General features: G+C 56.7%; 1 protein-coding gene across 1 annotated transcript in view; it reads right to left on the reverse strand.

Annotated features, from left to right (window-relative positions):
• Positions 1 to 23158, reverse strand: part of LOC306952264 (ankyrin repeat and fibronectin type-III domain-containing protein 1-like) — a gene marked incomplete at both ends in the record, with an annotated part of 97259 nt that overhangs the window by 64046 nt on the left and 10055 nt on the right. Inside the window, one exon of the mRNA XM_079542934.1 lies at positions 22162 to 22391. Coding sequence (XP_079399060.1) covers positions 22162 to 22391 — 230 coding nt within the window. The remainder of the gene's footprint in view (positions 1 to 22161; positions 22392 to 23158) is intronic.

Below are 23158 nucleotides of genomic sequence, written 5' to 3' on the forward strand. Positions count from 1 at the left end.
GTTCTAGATGTGTCTTGCTAACATCCTACAGGGTACCTGCTTAGCTCATGGGGCTGGGGCTGCCAGAAACCCACTGGAGGCCAAATTACAAACAGAGCAGTGGCACCGACCCCTCTCCATCCTGATCTGCACAGGTCCCACAGGACAGCCCTCAGAACACTCCTCCAGGCATCACCACGCAGCAGCAGCCATCCTCAGGCCTCCATTGGCCTCACAGCGTGCAACCAGGAGAGAGGAAGGGAAATGAGACCTGCGATGGGTTTGGCTTCGTGGGAGAGGGGAGGAAGGGGTCGGGGAGGAGGGGCGAAGCAGAAGTTTGGGAAAGCGGGAGCCAGACAGCCAGGGGATTTCGCTCCGCTTTGCCATCGCCCCGAGTGCTCCATGGGGTTGGGAGCGGCGAAACCCGATCGGCCGTTAACCCTGGAATGCGTGGAAATGACAACTGCGCATAACTCCGGGGAATCTGCAACGGTGCCCCCGCGCCCGGAGCGGCAGCGCTGACCGCGCGCCTGCGGCATGAGCTCATCGCGGGGCTTAATACCCTCCATGAGCCCAGCCTGCAGGAATGCGCCGCGCTTGGTGCCGGGGGGACGCGGGGGGACACCCACCTGCCCCGTCCCCTTCCATCCCTCCGCCATCCCCCGTTTCCCACAGGTCGCACGCAGCCTCGCCCTCCTCTCTTCTTATTTTCTGCCTTGTGGAAAGGGGCTGAAAGCCCCGGGGTTCTTCCCCCCAAGCCAGCCTGCTCCCTGACGCCGCGGCACCGCTCTCCCGTGCGGCGGTGATACACAGAGCTGCCTGCAGCATTTCTGCCCTATTCCGGTCCTCCTCCTCCTAACTAAACCGGCCCAGACTCGCTGCCACTGGTGGTGAGAACCCCGTGGAGAGAAGCCATTGGGACCAGCCACGCTCTTTGGGCATCTCTCAAACATCCGCACGTCCTACTGATGGCAGCTCTTTTCGGGAGGGGACAGAACAAAGGAGGAAAGTCAAACCGGACTTGTGTGTCCCTTGCACACCTCATGTGCCACCTTTGGCAGCAGCTGTCCAACATCTGCCTTCTGGCAAATCCACCACAAGTGAAGGCAGGGCTTCATGGGGCCAAAATTTGGGTGACATGGGGCTGCTGGTGCCAAGGGGAGGCGAGGGGCAGGGGGCAGTGGGGATACAGGGGTTTGTAGGGTGTTTGTTGCCTGCGGGGTTTGGGGGAACCAAGAGGAAGAGCTGTGCCCAAGGCACTGGATTTCAGACAATGGGGGCAGCCCTGCCGGGATCTCCTCTGGGAATCACATGTCTATGGACATGGTTGTGGGGGACCTCCCAGAGGGGCACATGTCACTCTCACCTCCATGGCTCTCCTTCATCAGCCTGGGTGCTTCCCACAGAGTCCAGGAACGTGGGACACTTGTGGGAGAGGACCTGGGGAGAGCCAGCAGCAAAAGGGTCGTAGTGCTGGGCTGCTGCAAGCCAGGAAGTGCCAGTGGATGGGTCAAGGGTCAAGGAAGGATTAAGGGCCAGAGTGATCAAAATCAGACCCAGCAGTGTAACAAAGCCTTCCCTGCCACTGGATGGGTCCTGGGGATGAGCTCTCTGCCAAGAGCTGAACCCATGGAAAAGGGAACAGTGCATCCTTGCAGAGGGGCACAGCACTAATGACAGAGGTCAGTCAGGTAGCCAGGGCTTGGATGCAGCTCTGAACTTCTTGAGCTGCCTCCAGAGCAGAGGCACTCCTCACCTCCTGACTGCCTGATCTTTCAGTAAGAGCCCCACAACCAAATCCCCTCCCTTCCAGTGTGGGAGGCTCAGCGCTGAGCCTCCAATGTCCCCCACCCAGCAATGCCAGAACAAAGCAAGCTCTGAGCTGAGCCAGGACAAAGGTTCAGCCAGTGCCTGCAAGGCCAGGTCCCTAACGCTGTGGCTGGGCAGGCCCAGGAGCAGGAGGGCAGCTGCCACCTGAGGGGCTCAGTGATCCTGCGGCTGCATGGGGAAGGTCGTATGGCCATGGCACAGCCCCAGCTGCCTGCAGGGTGAGACAGGAGCAAAGGCATCTTAACCACTGTGGCTCACACCAAGGCTCAGAAGAGATTTAGGTGATGCCGGGCTTAAAATGCCTTCATTGGCTCACCTGTAGCCCTGCTAGCAGTGCATCCAGGCAGGGGATGCTGCCACCAGCTCTGCATCGGCACAGGGCTGGATTGTTTTGCAGCTCTGCCAGAGCACTGCAGCACCAGGGTGAGATGGGTCATGGAGCACTGACCCCTACCAGCACTCAGGCTGCCCACAAGGTGCCAAGTTGAGCTCCTTGTGACACTGTGAGCCACCCCAGCACTGCCAAGGTCTCCCCGGCACGTGCTGATACACAGGTGACAACGCAGACGACACACAAGCTGGGAGCTGCAGTAGGGCTTGCATTCTGTTCTGCATGAACCCGGGGGCTGCTGCCATGTTCTCTTCTCGTGGCATCTGCTGTAAAGAGCCCAGCCTCACTGCAGTGGGAATGAGCAGGTTCTGTGTGGGGGAGATGGATCACACTGGGCAGTGGCACTGCAGCAGGAGCAGTCTGCTGCCTGCACTCCTTGCTCAGGCCCTTAGTGCAGAGCTGCTTTATGCACTGCTCAGTGCTCGGTGGGAAAGTCCCACATGGAACCTCACAGGTGTCCAAGTAATGGGCTGCTCAATAAATTGCTCTGAAACCTACAGAGTTTAATTCTCTCGAGGGTCTTTTCTGTGTTTCATCTCCGGCAGCCTGAAATACCCTTTGGCAGGTGCAAATGTCTTTACTGAACTCCAAACAAAGATCTATTAGTAATACAGCTGGGATGGGGGGGGGGTTTTGAACCAAGTGGGAGAGGTTAGTGCACGGGAGCCTCGGCCTATGCAAATCCATGGGGAGTGTGGCACTGTGTGGGATGTTATTTCTATGAAATGCACTGGGACTCTGGGAGCAGCCATAGGTTCTGGTGTGCCAGGCAGCTGCTGTGCACAGGGCAGCTCTGCTCCTGCATGGCCACCTGGAAACCTTCCCATGGGCAGAGCAGCTCTTCCTTCTGAGCAGGGAAAACCAAACCAAACCAAACCACACCAACACAAAGGAAATGGTGCCATATTCTTTATCACCTTATCACCAGGAGGGGAGCAGTGAGCACCGTGCCTGACCACAGCTCCACACCATGCCCAGTGCCCTGCGGCCGCCTTGGGTTACACAAGGGAAGCAGCCCAGCCCAGGCTCCCGTTTCCAAACACCTCGCCTTCATATGCCAGGGTTGCATCAGCTCCTGTGCCCGTATTTATAACTGGTCCTAAAACCCGATATTCCATTTCCAGTAGCTCATGGGGTGAGCTCAATGTCCGGGGCCCCGGCCAAGCAGCTGCTGCCAGCGTGATCCCTCTTCCCTTCACATCCTGCTCAGAAAAGCTTCCCACCGGCAGCCCAGTGCCTCAGCTTACTGCACGAGCTCCTTAATTAGCTGACTGAGGCGTGAGGCAGGCTCATTAAAGAGATAGCTGACGAGGGCTTGGATGAGCGTGGCCGCGGCCGAAACCGTGCGGCTCATTGAACCGCTCCTGCCCTGCCTCCAGCACAGCCAGCACAGCCCTCCTCTGGCAGGAGGGCCCCGAAAGCTGGTTTGGGGCTGACAGATGGGTGGGGAGGACTTGGCCCGAGGGGGCTGGGCCAGGAGCGTGGAGGGGCCCATCTCCATCACTGTGCCGATGCCTCTGGGAGGAGACGTCCAGCTGCTCCAGTTGTAAACAAGAAATAATCCGATGAAAAGAGCGAATCTTCTAGGCACCGGGATCAATCACACACCTATTAAACGTACAAAGCCACCTCTCAGATTAACCACGATTTATAAACCTGGACAACAGGCGCAGATCTGGGCCTGGCTGGGACACATGGTGCCGTGCCTCGACACAAAGCAAACGTCAGAGCTCCTTAAACATCTCCATCTCCCAAGGACTTCATGGCCGTCCACAGAGAGCCACACACCCAAATCCAGCAGAAGCAGAAGCAAAAGGGCAGCTCAGAGCTGGGACATGGAGCCCAGCAGGAAAGTGCCACAGCAAGCAGAGGGCTGAGCACCACTGCAGCCACAGATTCCTTCAAAGCATCTCCCAGCTCAGCCCAGGGCAGCCCTAGCACTTCTGTAGGACAGGAAACAGGGTTGTTTTCTCCTCTTCAAACATGTCTCCTTCCATTTCTCTTTCCTCTTGAAGCAGAGATTCAGCTGTGACCTATACTTCAGAAACCAGAAGGTTTCCCAAGAACGCAGGGACGAAACACGGCAATGGGAATGAACAGCAGCTACCAGCAGGCAGGAGAGGTCTGATCCTGATGGATCCAATCTTAGGAAGAAAACATTCAAAACCTCGCGTTTCTTAAACTTAGGCCCCAAAAGGGATTAAAATCCATGTCTGAAGCGTACAACACACACACTGCCCCACTGCCCACTGCTGCACGCCACCAAGCACAGCCCCTCACTGCACATCAGAGGCAGAAATGCATTTATTTCCTCCCAGAGAGGCACAACTGCAGCTGCTGCTTTCTTGCACTGGTGCCCTGGGAAAGGCGCTGTGCATCCCCATGAGAGCTCTCCCCCCCGGAGGAGCATCATCCACCCACTCCTCACTGCCCCGTTCATATGAACGAGAGGGAAAAAAAGGCCCCTCTGCTCATTTCCTAGGCACACCAGAAATAAATTCCTCTCCCAAGGAGAATATGGGAAGGGAATTCCCCGGGGGTTATTTTTACAGCGAGCCCAGATACTGGGCTGCCTCTGGGGCTTTGCGTGCAGCATTGGCTCTTTTCAGAAGCGCAGATTGGGGAGGATGGAGCAGCTCCCTCAGCACTGCGCTCAGCTGCCAGGAGGGGACCTGAATGCTCAGTGCTTCTCAGCAGCTCAGCACTCCTGCACGGATGATGTGGATTTGCATCTCAACCCGTGCTGCAGGGCTTCGGCTCTGCCCAGCAAGAGATGCTGAGGTGCAAAGAGCCACTTGAGAGGAGCTTTTACTGACTACAAGTGGTTGCACAGACCCCAGGGCACGGTGTATTTCCAAAGCTGAACAGCTCCACTGACGGCAGGCTATGAACTGCCCTGATCTGACGATACTTGATTGCAGATGCTCAGGGTCAGCCCTGCAGCCATGGCAATGGGCAAGGGCTTTATGCCACAGACCACTGACAGCGTGAGGCAGGCAAGTTCAGGCTCAGGAGCAAAGAGACTGGCCTCACAGCACTAAGCAGCAATTACAGCTCTTATCCGAAATTCCCTGATGCCAAAAGAAATCTTTACATTGGCTTCCAGCAGCTCTGCTCACCTCAGGGGCAGGACAAAGCCCACAGGCAGCAGGGCAGCCCAGCTCCGCTGCTCCCCACTGCCCACAGGAGCACATCCAGACCCTCACAGCCACCATCCACGGGGCACAGCCTCCACCTGAACACACCCCAGCTCTGGTCGACGCGCTCACACGCTCCTATTTAGTCTACAGCTGAAAGGTGGTCCCTGTGGCTGCCCAGACCCTTCTGGGTGGGCTGTGGAGTACCGTGGAGTGAGGGCGCAGGGAGCTGTGTGCCCAGCCCAGTGCTGAGGGGTGAACCCAGGGCTGCAGCCAGGGCTGGGGAGGCCGAGTCAACGCCTTGTCTTCTGGTGGCGGCTCGTGTACAGTAACATCTAAATATATACTTAATGGAAAGTGTGGAGGGATTTATTTTTGTTATTGTTGGTCTCGAATTATGCTGGCTGAAACGGCCCCGCTGAGTTACGGGGCCTGGCCAGGAGCACACGAAACATTATCAAAGGTGTGTCATAAAGCAAACATCGCCGGGAGCCGCAGCGGGCGCTGCCAGCAGGGCCACCCTGCAGCGGGACACAGCTCTGCAAGCCACGGTGCCACGGCTGGCATCCTGCAGCTCATAGGGGTGAGGGCTGTGCCAGGCTCTGGGACAGACCCTGCTTACCTCTGCAGACAAACTGCAGAGCCCTCGAGGAGCACCATGCAGGAGCTATCAAGCCTTTTGTCATTGAGCATGCAGATGGATGTTAAAACCCCCAAAGCCCTCATGTGCTCCAGCCATCAGACCAGCAGAGCATCTCTCCGCACCTCTAGCCAGCATTTCTTTCAGGAGGATGGCACCCTGCACGTGGGAACCTCCCTCCCCTCCCTTCCCATAAGGACATTCCTCATGGCTGCTGCTGTCACCATGCTCTCTGGTCCTCCCACCGCCACCATGGAGTGCCCCATGTGCCCAGGGCTGCAGGGCTGCTCAGCTCCCAGCACAGAGCCCTGCAGCACCTCTGCCAGCCAACGCAGTATCTTGGACAGGTAAACTCCTTGCTTGGTAAAGAACTGGTTGGATGGGCAGGCCCAGAGAGTGGAGGTGAATGGAGCTACACCCAGCTGGCGACTGGTCATGAGTGCTGGTCCCCAGGTGTTGGTACCGGGACTTGTCCTTCTGATACCTTTATTGATGATCTGATGAGGGCACTGGGTGCACCCTCAAGTTCTGCCTGGAGAGATTCAGATTGGACATTAGGAAATACTGGCTTCTCTGAGAGTGGTCAGGTGCTGCAATGGGCTGCACTGGGAGGGGTTGTCACGGTCCCTGGAGGGGTTCAAGGAACATGAGGATGCTGTACTGAGACAGATGGCTTAGTGGGCAATCTTGGAGGTAGGTGCAAATCAAGAGGGCAGGATCCCTCCTTGCAGATCATCTCTCAAGTTGTTGTTGTTGTTATTGTTTTAAGTTGCTCCTCTTTATTAATCCCAGACAGAAATCTGAAACCCCCCTTTAAAAAAAAAAAAAACAAACCACCAAAACCCACCAAAGATATATAATGATTTTCAAAGCCGTGTCACATAATTAATGTCACATTTATCTCTTCAGCTGTAGAGATAAAAAGAAACCATCTACCCAAGTCCTCATTATTCTTTATTCCTCTTCTAAAGCCTGGGTTTAAATCCTTGGGATGGGGGGGGGGGGGAGCGCTGACTTTCCCTTTACCCCACACAATGATGCCAACAAGAAGGTTCCCCCTGCCCTATCCCACAGCTGTGGGTGGGTGGTTGGGCTCAGCTGCCCCCCGGACCCTTTGCCTCTGCACCAGGCAATTGGAAATCATGCTGCTCCCACAGCACTGCATGCTGCCACGGATGGATTTCTGCCTTTAGGAACGGCCAATGCTCCGGGAGCTGGAGGGCAGTGAGCTCAGCTCCTCTGCACTGCTGGCACCAGCAGCGAGCTCAGAAGTTGTTTCTTCCTGCCCTACATGGCACCAGTAGAAGAAAAAACGTTATATCTCCCTCCCCACTGCTTGAAGAGCGCGCTTGGGGACACACAAAAAGGAGCAGAATGAGCTCCCCGTGTGCCTTCTTCTCCCTGCCCCAAACCAAAGATGTTCAGCTGGGGAAGAGCAACCAAAGATGTTCAGCTGGGGAAGAGCAGCTGGGGAGAGCCACTCCGACCCACGGAGCCACAGAGAGATGCTGCTTACAGACTGATATTCTGGTTTGCCCACACGGCTGCTTCCAAAAGGGTGTGTGGATGCAGGAGGAAAGCTGTCCTTCATGTCACCCCACGGTGAGGTGACCCTACGAGGTCGGAACATGCTGGGTGGGATGAGCATGGCGCAGCGCTGACTCTGAGCACCCACAGCATGATGTGAGAATGCTGCTCTGTGGGTAGACAGACAGACAGGCAGACACACAGACAGGCAGACACACAAGCAGGGCCAGACCAGGAGCAATCAGCTCTCCTGGTTCAGAGCTGGCCTGTAACTGGTGCCCAGGCTCTGCTGCAGGCAGAGGTGAGGGCATCACTTCCATTTTGCAGCAGCACAAGCAGCAGCACTGAATGGAGAAGCAGAAGCACTGAGTGGAGAAGCAGAACTGGCTTGGACATCTCCAGAAGAAATGTCATCATTCTTCCTCTCTGAACTACCCCCAGACTGCTGTTTCTCAGTGCAGAACTGGATTTCCCTGTGTGCTCTGAACCATCAGCGACGGTGATGAGAACAGAGCACCGCACTCATACCCCTTCATCCTCTGGACCGCAAAGCAAACACGACATCTTTGTAGATCTGGGACATGACTGCACTCAAGCCACGGCCCAGGCAGTCCAAATCCCTAAACCACAGCCACCATTACACCTCTGCAAACCAGGATGGGGAAAACAGTGAGCCCAACAGAACAGCTCCTCGTGCACCAAAGCATGCCAGCAGATGCCCTTTCCCCCATGCGATGCTGTCACCCACATCTCTGCTCTGCCCGAGCCCCCAGTGCCAGCCCTGTCCCCAACACCGGGGACAAATCCCCCATCACCCACCCCCCCGGGGCACCGCACACACAGCCCAGACAGGCACTTCATTTGTTGAATGGGTGCCTTTATACAAGAGGCTTTGCAGACACACCGAGAGCTCTCGTTTGCAGGGCCGCCCTGCAGCAGCAATCCCTTTATCTGTTTATTTATAGAAAGATATTTCTGTAGGATAACACACCCAGCGAGACGCAGCTTCCCTTGCTCAAACACCGCCTTGTAGCACAGGCAGCTATGTACAAACTTTCGGAGGGAGGATGATGAATTAAAACCAACACAGACTCGCAGAGGGAGCTCCCCGCCGGCAGCGCAGACGGCTGAGTCAAAGCCGGGCTCGCAGCACCTGGAGCCTCAGCGTCTGCCTGTGCTGTCCGTGTGGTCTGGGCAGGACACTGAGCTCACTTCCCCACGAGATGCCAACGCGCATGGAGCCTCCAGGACTGCCTTTGCCATCGGTGTCCCTTGCTGAAATCCCTTTTCTACCCTGCCCCAGCTTTGTGCCGCATCAGGGCGTTCTGTGTGCAGTGTATTTGTGAGGGGAAACCCTAAGCAATGGACCGGACCCCAGGCTGGTGAGCGGCCTCTGCCTCTCCCTGCTGTGGTCGCAGCTCTGTGTTCACTTTTCTGCCCAGAGCAAGGAGGGGCAGGAGGTGCAGATGGGAAGCAAAAGCAGTAAAATATGAGGAATGAGGGCATTTGGGAATCAGTCAGGGAGAGGATGCTGGGACCTCCCTGCATGCAGGCATGGACACCCTGGTTCAGCCCACAGCCACTGCTGTACTCTGATCTCACACCTCTGGGAAAGGTGAGCTCTGCACTGTGGTGGCACTGCCCAGAATTGGGGGGATGCGGACAGGAGGAGCCAGACTACAAGCCCTGGTTTGCCATCAGTCCTGGCAATCTATGCTGGCATGCAGTGACCTGAACTCAGCAGACCCACGGCAGTGTGAAAGATCTGTGTTGTCCCCCAGCGGAATGGGCTGCAGAGGGGACGGATGGGCCAGAGGAAGGGAAAGGAGGAAACAGGGAGAAGGAAGGATGATTGTTGCATCCCCAGACCGGTTCAGTGGTTACACCTTTCCCTTTCCATCACAGCACGCAGGAGTAGAGCCATGGACAGGCTGCTGGGGATGCACCCATATTGCACAGGTTGATCCTGGCACAACAGCACAAGAAGCAGCAGGTACAACGTGTCCAGGGCCACAGCGAGGCCTTGAGAAGCAGCTGGGGCTGCCAAACTTCCCCAGCACAAGCCAGTGGGACCCTCACCAGACCCCACAAGCCATCTGCCTGCTCTGCTACCCTCAGTGCTCCACTACTTCTCCCTGCTGCCACCATCACGTTTAGCTCCCAGTGCACCGGGCACGTCCCTTCTCCAGCTCTGCCCTCCACTGGAGCATTAATTTGGGAAAGCAACCCACCATTCCTCCTCCTCCTGTTCCTATCCAACACATTTTAGCGTGACTGCCACACAGACAGCAGAAAAGTAACCAGAAACTCTGGGCACTCCTGGGCCAGAAACCTCCTTGCAAAAGCAAAAGCAAGAGCACAGCACCTCCTGCTGGCACTGCCAGGCTCACAGAGCAGGGCTGTACGGCACAACAGCGGGCACCGGTGCAGGCAGGTGGGGGTGGCACAGAACCAGGAAGTTTGGGGGTGTAAGTACAAGGATACACTGAGATATATACATCTGTATGTAGTGAATCTTACGGTAATTCACTTGGAATAGAACCGCTAAGGAGTGCAGATCGCCGCCTTATCACTTCCTGCAGGCGAGCACTGAGAAGTGCTTTGTCAGTTCTGCACCCTGCGTGACGAATGTGCAGTGTGACAACTGCTGGTTTGGGACAGCTCGCTGCCTGCCACCCAGCAATGGAGTTTGTGCTGATGCACAGGATTTGCAAATCGGTTTATATGCGGCCAAAAGTGACCCAGTTCTCAGTGACCTCAGCTAACAGCCACCTGCAGCAGGTACCCAGCACAGAGAAGCCATGGGCCCACTGAGAAGGCTGAGCAAATGAAGCCCATCCCACTCGCTGTCTGACAACACCAGTGTGTGCCCCACACGCAGCTGCTGGTGCACAATTTGCAGCACCCGTGGGACCTCAGCTTCAGCACAGCCCAATGCATTCCTGCCCCACAGCTCCAGGACGGTGGGTCCCCATAGAAGGTGGGCCAGATGCCAAGGTGATGCTGTGCCCTGCCTGGAGGGAAACACCTCTTGGGAAGGCAGGGAAGCAGCACCATGTCCCCCACTGCCCTTCAGCATGGGGACATCAGTGCAGAGAGAGGAGCGCATGCGGATACAGGCTGGCATTGCCATCAGCAGTGGGGCTTCAGTGCGTTGACATGGGAAGGGATTGAGACACAACCTCCATGTGCAGGCACCTGCACTGGAGTTTTCCTTTACCTCTGCCTTCTCGGCAACACAGCAAGGCGGTGCTCCCCTGCCTGCTCCCTGGTTTTGTTTTTCCCTATGACCAAACCCAACCGCTGAGCCGGCATCCAGCGCCAAAGACTTTCTCTTAAAAGAAAAAAAAAACCAACACAACTCTTCACACACCTCTTTGCTGTGCAGCTCTTTGGAGCCCACAGAGATCAGCTCTGCACATCAAAGGCCAGCACAGGGCTTGGACTCGGCCAGCAAAACGCTGCCAGGCACCAGGAGATAGCATCAACACTGGCGGACGCCTCTGAAATCCCACTGGGAAAGGCGAGCGGTGCCGGTGCCAAGCCCACCAGGAAGGGATGGGGAGGGAGCCCTGCTGTGTGTAACTCAGCCCCAGCAGTGCGTGAACGGAGTGTTGGCTGCCCTCAGCCCTCTTCTGAGACGTGGCCGTGCAGATGGGCTAACCCAGGAGCCTTACCCACTGGGGTACGTGCTGCCATTGGGGACCACGGGTGGCAGAGGGTCACCTCCAGCACAGCCCCTCTGCACCACTGAGTTCTGCCCTGTGCTGTGAGCTTTCCTCTTCCTTCTCTTCCTCTCCGCTGGATCCAAGGGAGGAATGCAGTGTCTCCATTGTGCTGGAACCTTGGCTGGGTCCGGACCACACAGTGTGGCCATACACAGCACCCACTCGCATCCGAGCACTGAGCGGAGAGGAGCAGCATGCCAACCAACCCTACCCTGGCACCTGGGCTTCCCTCAGCTATGCACATCCTAACCCAGGAATCTGGAGAGTGAGAGGAGGGCTGGAAAAAAACACTTTTCCCATTTTATCATGTACCAGAGCTTCGCTCAGGTCCGCTTCCCTTGGCTCGCACGCTCCGCTGGGTCTACCAGCATACTTTGGGTAATGAAATGCACATTTGCTGGTCAGCTCTAATATATCCAGAGGGACCGTTTTCCGCCTATGTTTGTTTTAAACTTGAGGGTGTTGTGCAGTTGTTCCAATGGCGCAGAGACAGGAGATAAGACATGGCAGGCAGCGCCTGGCTGCGGGGTGCCTGCGGGATTAGCATTTATCCTCTAACTGAAGGGAGACGTGACAACATGAGAAAAGCAAACCACCGCAATGTTTCCTTACAAGGCACGCGCCGAACCCTCGGCACAGCACAGCAGACACTCAGCATCTCATACACTCGTTGCTTATTGCAAAGAGAAACATCTTGTAGGCCACGTCCCCCCTCTGCTCTGCCCTTGGAGCCCCCAGCTGCATCCAGGCCTGGGGCCCAGCACAGGAAAGGTGGGAGCTGTTGCAGCGGGGCCAGGGGAGGTGATGAAGATGCTTGGAGGTTGGAGCAGCTCTGCTATGGAGACAGGCTGAGGTGCCAGGGTGTGCAGCATGGCGAGGAGAAGGCTGCAGGGAGACCTCATTGCGGGCTTCCAGTGCTTAAAGGGAGCTTATGAACAGGAGGGGGACCGACTCTTTACACAGTGTGATAGTGACAGGGACTATGGGAGGGAGAATGGCATAAACCACAAGAGAGGAAATTTAGGTTGGATACACAGCTGGCAAACGAAAGGATCAAACTGAAATACCCCAAACCAGTGTCAGAATGAATGCAACTGCTGCACCACCACACGGGACTCGTCCGTGGCAGGCAATATCCGTGTCCAATAAACCTTTTAAAGGTTCACTGATCACAGCTAGATGTGTCATAAATCTCCCTGAACAGTTTATTATGCCCATAAATCTCTGTAAAAACGACTTTATCTCATCTGGATTGGCAATTAAGCCCACTTTGCTCTGCCTGCAGCTCCTGTGCAGATGAGGTGCGCAATCCTCACCAAGCAAAGCGGGCGCAGAGCCCCCCAACCCCACAGCACTGCCATCACTGCGCTGTGGGGAATGCTGTGGTCCCACACAGAGGTGCACTGCATCCCACAGCTCTTCCCTCCGGAAGCAGACCTCTTAGCAATATTGCCTCTTCCACTTTATCTTCTAAATGTGCTGCTTAAGGAGGGGGAGAAAAAATTAGCTTAGAGGATTACTCGGCGTGCCTTTGCCACAATGCATGCCCTGCTTCTAATGCAAGGGATGTTTTTGCTGCTGAGGGCTTAGCGGATGCTTTGTCAACAGTCCTTATTGTGAAATGCTGACGTTTTATGGTTCCGTGTAAATCAGGTGGATGAATGCACAGCTATCATCTGCTTGGCTTTCAACTACAAGGCCCAGTTCTGCATTGCCCTGCCTCCCCTGTGACTTGCGTTCCCATCCAGTCGTTTGCTTTGTCATCAGGCGAACAGATCGTTTCCCCCATGGGAACTGACACACGGCATCTTCAGAACCACGGCATCCTGAGTGGGAAGGGATCCACGAGGACCACAAGCCCAGCCCATGGCTCCACACAGCACCACCCAAAACCCAAAGCTGCACTGCCATCCCCATCACCACCTCGGGAAGGGACCAGGAGCTGGCAAAGTACCCAAAGGAGAGGTCCTAAGCATCCCTGGGGCTCTGCAGGGCACCTCTCTCTGGAACTCATGCACAGCTGGAGACACTTTGGGGGCTTCATGATGAGCTGTGGGATCATTTGCCAAAAGAACCCTACCTTAGAGACACAGAGCCTCGCCTGGGGAACAGAGGCTGCATGGAGCCAGACCGGGTTCCCAGCATGGCAGTGTGGATGCACACAGCACCCAGGCGGGGACTGTGGTTTCCATGGCAACACTCGGATGCCACTGCAGAGGATTAGATGCTGGCAGGACGAGAAGCAGGGCTGGGGAAGGAGGTGAAGCTCTGACAGGGACGCCATGGATGGACAGAGGCCCTCAGCACCGATTTTCACGCCCATCTTCCCTTTTTCAATTCTTTTCCAGCATGAAAGTCCCAATTTAAATGGCAGGCTTTGACACCATCAGAAACTTTCAGAGCGTTTCACACACTGCCCCTTCCTCCCACGTCATCACAGCCATGTCTGCCATGGAAATAAAGGGGTCTGCACGGCCCAGCCCCAAATCTGCCTCGCATTGAGACCCTTTGAAAGGGCATGAATGCGAAGTGTGGGCAAAATGATTTCTTTATTTATAAAGACCATATCTCTCATCATTCTAATCCACTCCAAATCCCGCACAGCTGCAGGTTCACTCATGAATACACAAATGGGCAACAAACAAACAACAGCAAGTCGCCATACGCAAGGTGGGCAGAGGGAGCATTCTGTTGGGCTGGCTGCTGCCAGGGTCTGGGCAGCCCCTTCGTGCACAAACCCCATCCCTGCAGGGCCGTGCTGGCTGCTGCCAAGTGCCCCTTTGCACACACCAGCTCTGCTCTCTGCTGCAGTGCTGAATGGGCACGTTGAGCAGCTGGCATGCAGCAGAAATCGAGGCAGAGCAGTGCAAAGCACCAACAGGACCTAGCAGAGCTTCCTAAGGGCTGCCTTGCAGAAGGGATGATTTTACTCGTGCAATGAAAAGAGCAGGAGCTGGGCACAGGGTTGGGCATGGGGCTGGTCACAGTGCAGCTCCTCATCTCCCAGCCTCACATGATGAGAGACGACAGGTTTACCCACTGAGGGTGTGGGGCCCTGCACCAGAACAGGGCACCGTGGGGCCACAACAGCGCCTGGAGAGCGTATGACAAATTCAGTGTCAAAATAAACAGCTCCAAAGAGGCTCGGCCAGCTGATCCCCTCGTCGTGCTCACACTCACGGCGTCCAACCCAAACACAGCCCTCACGCTGCCGGTGGTCCGACACAGAGACGGGCAGGAGGGACACGGAGGGTGTCAGCCAACAGGAGGAGGTCAGCAGGACGGCTGTGGGGCACAGCGGGGCTCACCGTGATGGGGAACCACATGGAATGCAGGGGCAGAAGAACAGTCACCCCGGCGTCTGTGTGGGTCAGCGCAGCGCGATGCCCGCATCAGCGCAGCACTGACAGCCCTGCTGCCTGCCCACCCCCACCCCGCACAGCCCACAGTATGAGAAAGGGTCCCGTCATCCCCCAGCCCCTGAAATCGCCTTTCTTAAAAAAAAGGGTCCCTGAAACAAATGGCAGCAAATCCCGATGCAGAGTGCACAATGGGCGCTTCAGTCTTGCCCAGGGGGAGGGGGCGAGGGGCTGTCAGTGCCCAAATAAATTCAATTTGCTCGTTAAGAGGCAAAGGGGACCGCGGGTATTCAGGGCCCCAATTAACATTCCAGTGGCACTGCTCTGCTTTCGAGGAACAATCACTATTTTGGGGAGGGAAGGGGGGAGTGATGAGCGTTGGATGCTCCCGGAGAAAGGAGCCACGTCTCCACCCCAACAGAGCCCGAGCTCATGTGTGTGATGGGAACCACCAAACAAAACCAAGAATACACAAAGATGGAGCCTGCGCCAACAGAACCTGCAGATAAAGCCTCTCATGTCCACCATCCAGCATCATTTGCCTTCCCTGCTGATCTAAATGCTGTCTGCACAGACTGTGGTAACAGAAAGAGGCAGCTTGCTGCTGGGCTGCTGACAGTGGTGTTCCATTGGGGTGATGAAGAACAGCGCCATGAGCCACAGCACAGCCCCACGCAGGGCTGCATGCTTGGCAGCAGGGGGTTCTGCTTCCAGCAGGGCTGGTGGTGTGGGCAGAGCCCTCAGGGCAATATTTAAGGGTGTCCAACAGCTCTCTGTGTTGGAGAAAAAGTGCCAGAGTGGCTCCCAGGGAGGTGGGGGGGCAGCAGAAAGGGCTGTGTCTATCTGAGCATCCACAGCCTCCACCCCAGGTCCAAAGAGCCGGGCCTTCTTACCCTGCACAAAGGTCTGCATGCAGAAGGAGCTCCCTCTCAGGTCAGCACTGGGCTCTATTTTTCCCTGCCATGTCCCTGTCTTACCACCTGAGCACCCTGCACAACCTACAACTCTGCAATTGATGCCACAGATGCTCATTGGAAGTACCTTCAGTGGCCACAAGGAACAGTAAATGACACCGTGAACAAAAACCTGAAATGAAAGAGCTGAGCTGTGGGCTGGACTCTGAAAGAAGAATCCAACCACGAAACAGAGAGCCCAGCTCTCAAGTGGGAAAGACTGCTGCCAGAGGGGATGCAGCATGAACCAAAGCCAGGCTCAGCTGTGCTCTGCCCACTCCCACCCCGCAGACCACACGTGTGCCTCCTCCCCTGGCGATGCCATCACTGCTGCAGTCAAATGGGGGATGAGCTGTCCCACCTCCAGCACAGCCCCACAGTGCCCTATGCACATCTCCACACAGTGGCCCCTTCACAACATTCCTCCCTCTCTCCAGGAGCTCCAACAGAAGCACCAGCACACAGCGGAATGGGGCACATGCAGGGTCACTCCGGGACACTGGCTTTCATATTGCCATCTCTAAGTGCCCAGAAGAGCTTGGAAAACCCTCGCCATGCAGGATACACCCTGTGCCGAGAAGCATGAAGATCTACAAGCTGAACATTGTCACCATCTGCAGAAGCCTGAGCTATTTCTGCCTCTGCAAACATTCCCTTGTAGAAACTGGCTCTTCTTTCCAAAGCCTCCAAACTGGTCATTAAAAAAATAAAACGTGAGAGCGGAGAAGTGAGATGACCGAAATGCTAATGGGAGCCCCGGGTCAAACCGCCTCCCCTGTCACCAAGCCCTCCTCGCCAGCACATTCCTGCCACTAATGAGGCCCCGCCGCTTCCTCCTTCCTCCTCAAGTTGCTCCTGGTGATGCAAATCCACCGTCTTTGTTTCTATTCTTGGAGGAAAAACAGAACCAAAGTAAATAGCAAAACAGCTCTTAGGTTTCAGGATCCTTTCTTTTTCCACCCTTCCCAACAGGGCAGGGCTGCCGTTGCCGTCAGAGCGAGGTGACACCTGACCCCAGACATCGTCCTGCGCCCGCCGGAAACGCTCTGCTAATCTCCAGTCTCCGATGTCCCCACGGAGAAACCTGCAGGACTCGATGACCATTACGTGTCCCTTCCACCTTGGGATGCTCTATGACTCTCAGAACTCTGCTTCCCTGTGCTCCCAAGGAGCTCAGGATGGCACCAGCAGCCTCCCAGCAAGGGCAGGGTCTGCAGAGAGCACAGCATGCACCCAGTGCAGGCACAGCTGTCCCCTCCAGCAGGTTGGGGAGGTGTCCCCAGCAGAACACCTCTGCCTGAGGAGCTGATCCCATCCCAGGCTGCACCCAGAGAGACCTTGCGTTGCCCAGTGTGTGCCCACCGCCAGGGTACAGGTGCACAGTGCTGCACAGCAATGCAAATAAGAGCTGCCATCACCCTGCGGGTGCCAGCAGAACAAGCAGCCGGTGCAGCAAGGTGATGGCTGTGCTGCCATCATGCTGGAGGGCAGCCAGAAGCTGGGGCTGAAATCAGCTCTGATGCTGCTCAACTCCCGCAGAGGCTGCAAACAGAGATGGCACAGACAAGTAAGTTGGTGATTTTGCAATGCAACTCTCTATTCAGCTAGAGATTCTGCCTACAACATCCCCAAAATCACTTGCTGGGGTTCAGTGAAGCCCAGCATGCAGACAGCTCCAGGTCAGGGGATCAGAGCTGGCCAAGGGCAGCAGCAGATGGATGCTCCTAGGGGCACTGGGGCCATTCTACTGCAGTCCCACCTTCATGGCTCTGCTGGAAGGCAGCAGTGGAGGGCACAGCTCTGCTCTGGGCACAGCTGCAGGGAAGAGCAGACAGCCCCACAGAGCCCAACAGCTCTCATTAGTGCTGTTCAGACATGACCGTTGCCCTCCTACCCTCCCTCACTGCACTCGGACACAAGAACACGAGGGTGTGAAGGTGGGGAGAACTCAGATCTCTTCAACAAGGGAAGGGATAGGGCAAACAAACCCTCTCCCTTCCTGCAGAGCTGGGGAAGGAAGGGTGCGAGCAGCGCGAGGGCCGCCGATAGGCGTGCGGCAGCACCCTGAAGTGCAGTGCTGCAGAGACCTCTTGCAGCACAGTGCTGCTACTGCATGCCTGCCTGCAGCCCAGCGTGGGAGAGCAGCACAATGCACTCTGCTGCACACGCAGCTCATCCAGTGCAAAGTGTTACCTGTGGACGGACACTGCCCTCAGTGGCTGCTAGCTCTGCTGCCCATCCAGCTGGCACATCCTTGAGGCCTGATCCTTGAAACCACCATGATGTGCAAAAGGCTCGCAAGCATCTCACCGCAGGGAGCTGCTTGCAGGGAAGGTGCTTTGCAGAGAGCTGCCCCATTTCATCAGGCATGCGGGGCACTGCTCAGAGCCCCACATCTGCAGGCTGTGAGCTCTGAGCACATGAAGACAGCGCAGCAGCCAGGTGTGCTGTCTGGTGTCTGGGGGAGAAACTGTGAGAGAGTTTTTAAAAAGAATAAGACAGCACGTCTACCAAGGCACACATGAGAAAGTGCCACAGGAGGAACAAGAGGCCCTGTGACCAGCAGCAAATGTGACCTATTACATCTGGTCTGAGCAGCGAGCAGGCTGGGATGCAAGGATGTGCAACCACGGAGCCATTCCTGCTGTCAAAAAAGAAATGAGAAGAAATCAGGATGGCAAAAGACACCCGGCTGTGCCCTTTGGGACCACCAGGAGCAGCCCTGGCTGCCAGGATGCGGACACCAGAGGGACCCAGGTGGAAGGTGCACGGCCACTGCCACCATCACACAGCCACTAGGAGGGGACAGGCAGTGGTGGCACACCAGGACCTCCTCACCATGACCAGATCCTGCCCCTGCTCCAGCCCTGCCAGTACAGGGCCAGGTGTCCTTGCTGCACCCGCAGCCCCACTGCTCCTGCACAGCACCAAGCCAGGAGAGGGAGCAAACAGTGTGGATTCATGGGAGATGGAATGCTTTGTTCTTGGGGCTGGGACATGTGGGATCTAGAGGCCATTTCCCAGCATTTTGCAAGTTAGGAGCAAATCCAACCCGCACTTGCCCTTGTAGGAGGGAGCCCTGAGCCTTGACACAAGCTCCCACCAACACCCCACCTGCAGAATGGCAGCCCTCAAACCAAAGTCTGTGTCAGCAATAAAGCCCTTCCCATTTCAAGCCCAGGGACTCTCCTGTTTATCCCACTGTTTCAGGCACCACCATAGACTGTACGCCCATACGCTGCTCATCCAGGGCTCTCACACCCAACAGAACAGCATATGCAGGCAATATGCAAACACTGTGTGCTCTTGTCCTGTACCAAGTGCTGCGTGAATATCAGTGAGTGGGTCCCAGAGGCACTCTCCCTTTGGAATCCTGGGACATTTCCAACCCCCAAACCTTCCTTCTGAAGCAGGAACGCACTCTGGCTGTGACCGAAGGTCCCCAGGGCCAGAACACTGGTGCTGCAAGTGGCATTTAAAGCAAAAGAAAAATACAACTCCATTGATGTTACTGAAACCAAGTCCAACCCTGGTGGAAACAGCTGATGAGCACAGTGTGCTGGCTGGCACCACTAAGCAGAACTCCCCTTGCAAAGCCCTGAGCCGTGTTTGCACACACAGACCAAAGCACCTGCAGCACGGCCTGCCTGTGCTGCTGCTCAGTGCCCAGGAGATGATGCGTGCTTGGTGCTGCTCTGCTTCAGAGGTGGGTGTTCAGCACACAGCGAGGCACCCCAGTGCACCCAGACCCATCCTTCCATGCAAAAAGTAATGCAAAGGAAGGTGGTGTGGTCGCGTGCTGAGTTAGGCTGCATCTGCTCCACATCTTCAATGCCATCCTCCCGGAGCACCACACGAGCCTTGCTTGGATCTGGGAGACACCTCCCTTTGACTGGGATGAGAGAGAAGCCCAGCAGGTTGCATGCCCCTTCCCAGGACTTCCCCACACCTGCTTGGGCACTGGGGCACCACAAGATGCTGCTGCAGCTCAGCCCACGTCAGTCTGAGCAGGAAGCAGCTGTGCCCCGCTCCTGTTTGCTGGCTGTGACTCGTGGCTCCCCACTGATCTGCAACTCCGAGTGATTCACACCCGGTCTCTCCCCCTCAGTGCCCACTCCCCGGGATTGTTCTCAGCCGGATGTGCTCTGAATGAGCAGCTGCCCGGCGCAAGCATTCCATCATCATTGATTATGTTTGTAATTTTTATTGGAATACTCATCGACGAACAACAGTCAGCAAGCGAGCGCTGTGCCGAGGGCAGATGGGCACAAGGGATGATGCAGCGCAGCTCTCATCCACCTCCACGCGTGCTTCCTTAGACACACGCTGCCACTGAGCTCTGCAGCACCCTTGCTGCCTTCTTTAGCCCTTTTGTGAATGGTGACCCACCTGCTGAACGGCTCCAACCCTTCTTTTTCCTTCTGTGCTTGAAGCATACGTTGTAAACAAGAATCACAGAACGGTCGGGTTGGAAAGGACACTAAAGATCTCCCAGCCCCAGCCCTGCCATGGCCTGTACCCCCCAGCTCAGGCTGCCCAGAGCCCATCCGTAGCCACAGACGCCTTCAGGGACGGAGCACTCACAGCTCTGGGCAGCAGATGGAATCAGGGCAGGGCTGACCGTGGGCATCCGACAGATCCAGCAGGTCCTTGCGTGCTTCAAGACAAGATCCAGTGGTGGGGGTAACACAGGGATGGGGAAGGGATGGCTCTCACCACTCAGAAACCACAACCCCACGTTGTGCCCCTCGCAGTGTGGGTCCCTGCACAGCCCCAGCCTGACACGTGCCCCACGCCAAGGGACACGTGTGGCTGTGACAGCGGCACAGCAGTGACCAAACGCTCCCAGCTCTCAAAGACAGGGACTGTGCCAACGTCAGCAGCCTGAGAGCAGTGCAAAGGGAAGGCTCGTCAGAAAGAAAATTCATTCTGACAATCACAGAAATCGGAATTCATTTAAAATTCAAATTATGCAAATTCCAGTAATCCCTACATGCAGATCCATCACATGCCAGCAGTGGGACGGCAGACACGCCACTGGCTGCGGCTCGCAGAGATCCATCCATCACCAGCTCTGCAGACTGTGCAGGGCTGCAGGCAGCACCCACAGAGTCCCCCAGCACTGGCACCAAAGGGAAAAGCTCCCATACCCCCACGGGCACAGGGTGCAGGCCCCAGGGGCTCCCATGCCAGCTGCAGGAAGTCCTCTCGCGGAGAAGCATGGATGAGTGCTGCAAATATGAAGCCTCCATTGGGTAGAGCCCCCAAAATGGGGACCCTGCTTCATCTGCACCCGGCCACAGCATCAACACCTTTCAGCCACAAGGACGGAGGAACAAGGACACAAGGAAATAAAAGTCATACACAAACCCTGCCGCGTTCCTATCAGCCCTGTGGATGCACCCTGGAGAGCTGAAAGTCCCCAAAACCGACGAGCAAAAGCCCTCATGGAGGCAGAGGCCAAAAAGAACCACACACAGAGCACGGAGAGCTGGAAGAGAGCACAGTGCCCACTACTTACCCCACAGCAGGACCGCCCCAGCTGTACCCTGCAGTCCCTCAGACCCCACATCCTGCTGCTGCTATTGCTGCTGCTGCTGCTCATAGCCATTCCCGATACTGCCACTGCCTTCCCCAGCATAGGGCAGCAGCTCTGGGTTCCCTCTCACTGGATCCCAAGTGCTGGATCCCAACCAGCTCCTGCAAAGTCCTTGCCACAGGAAGGATCAGCACCAGGGAGCACACAAGCCACTACCTTCAGTGGTGCGGTCCATGCAGTGCAAGGGGCAGGAATGAGCCCTATGCAGCACCCCACACATTGCAGGGGGCAGCCTCCAGACCCAGCCTGTGCCAGCAGGTGGATCAGCCCTTCCTCGGGGAAGGGGGGAAGCAAACAGACCCAGGAGCAGCAGGTTTATGAAGATGCATTGCAGCTGCCCATGCCTCGCAGCAGGTGAGCCCTGCCAGCCTGGGCTGATCGCCTGACAGCACTTCAGGTTACACTGGCGCACAGCGCCTGTTCTGCTCCCATTGTAGCAAAGCCCTCATCCACTTCCAACCAACGCCGGCTGCCTTTCAGTGCAAGGACACCCAAGCCCTCATTACAACCCCAAGCCAGTAACGAGGCGGGAGGAAGGCCACACAAAGCTCTATATCAGGTGTCTGTGGGAAAGGGAAGATGCAGAGCCCATTAAACATTGATGGGGAGCGCGCAGCACCCGCAGAGCAGTGGGAGGAGGGCTGCCCCAGGGGCTGAGGGCTGCTCCCTGCACACCCTGCAGCCCCGAGCCCTTGGAAAGGCCCAAGTGCTGCGTGTTGAGGCAGAGCAGTGCCCACTCCTTTTTGCCTTGAGCCCCTTTTTGTTGCGACCACAGGTGAGGCGATGGGGATACCCACACTGTGCACTGCCTGGTGAGCAGCAGCCACCCAACCCTATGGCAGTGCTGCGACTAGGAGCCACAGAGCCTGCCCAGCATAGCAGGTGTGGGCAAACTGAGCAGCATCAGGCCGGAGAGAGACGTGTCTTTTGTTTTGTCATCCACGCATACAGCCAACCCTCTGCCACGCCAGTGTTTTGCAAAGCCACGTGGGTGGGTTGCATCACCCCAAGTACTCACAAACTGCCGCCGCAGCCGGGTCCGGACACGCTCAGCCTTGGTCTCAGCGGGATGCACGGCGTAGCCCAGCGAGCCCAAGTGGTTGTCAACAGAGAGGCTCTTCCGCATGTAGAAGGAACGCATCCGAAAGTGGCTGAACGGGGCGTCCTCCACCGCCGTGCGGAGCTGCGGCTGCAGCGGGGCATCGCCGGGGGGGTCCATGCCATCGTCCTCCAGCCGCCAGGCGTCCCCTGAGGACAGAGGGACAGAGGGACAGCCGCCCCGTCAGAGCCGTGCTCACCCCTGGTTGCGTGCCCAGGATGAGGGTGGAGATGCCCACCCAGACCTCCTCCATGCATCTCACCGCAGGGCACGAGGGCTGGGTGCTGCCCCATGGGAGTTCACGTCCCTGCCACAAGTCCCAGGTGTTCCCACCTCATTCAGCAGCTTCCAGCCCATCAGAGCCCAACGAGGCAAACTCCTCTCAACTGTTTCCACCCATCCACTGCTCTTTGGGGTCTGGGGCCACCGTTCCCAGAGCACAGAGCACTGCAGCACGCAAGGCTGGGACAGTGCCGAGCACTCCTCGCTGCACTAAAAGGGAAAACAGGCAAAGCACGCAGGTGACATCTCCATAGCATCACTACTTCCCAAGCAGCCCAGGTACGGATACTGCGTGCTTCTTGCTGCCTGACAGACAGTGAACTTTCCTCTTCCACCCCCCCCCCCCCCCCCCCCCCGCAGCCCAAACTGCTTCTCAAAAGCAAGAACAAATGAACAAAGCAACCCCGTGCTCAACCCTGCAAAACCCAGGCCAGCAGCACAAAGGCAGTGGTGAGGGCTGGTGCTGCTGCCTGCTCCTGCGGCTGCACCGCTTTGTTGGCTTTCTGAGCAGCCCGGCGTTGGGGGGCACAATACGGCAACCAGGGCTGGGGAGCAAAGTCCTTCAGAGCTGAAAGCAGATAAAGGCCTTAAGGAGAAAAACAGCCAGAGTGAAGGCGAGTGAAGAAGAGAAAGG

The sequence above is a fragment of the Tetrao urogallus genome (assembly GCF_951394365.1).
Source record: "Tetrao urogallus genome assembly, chromosome: 15".
In the NCBI taxonomy this organism is placed as follows: Eukaryota; Metazoa; Chordata; class Aves; order Galliformes; family Phasianidae; genus Tetrao; species Tetrao urogallus.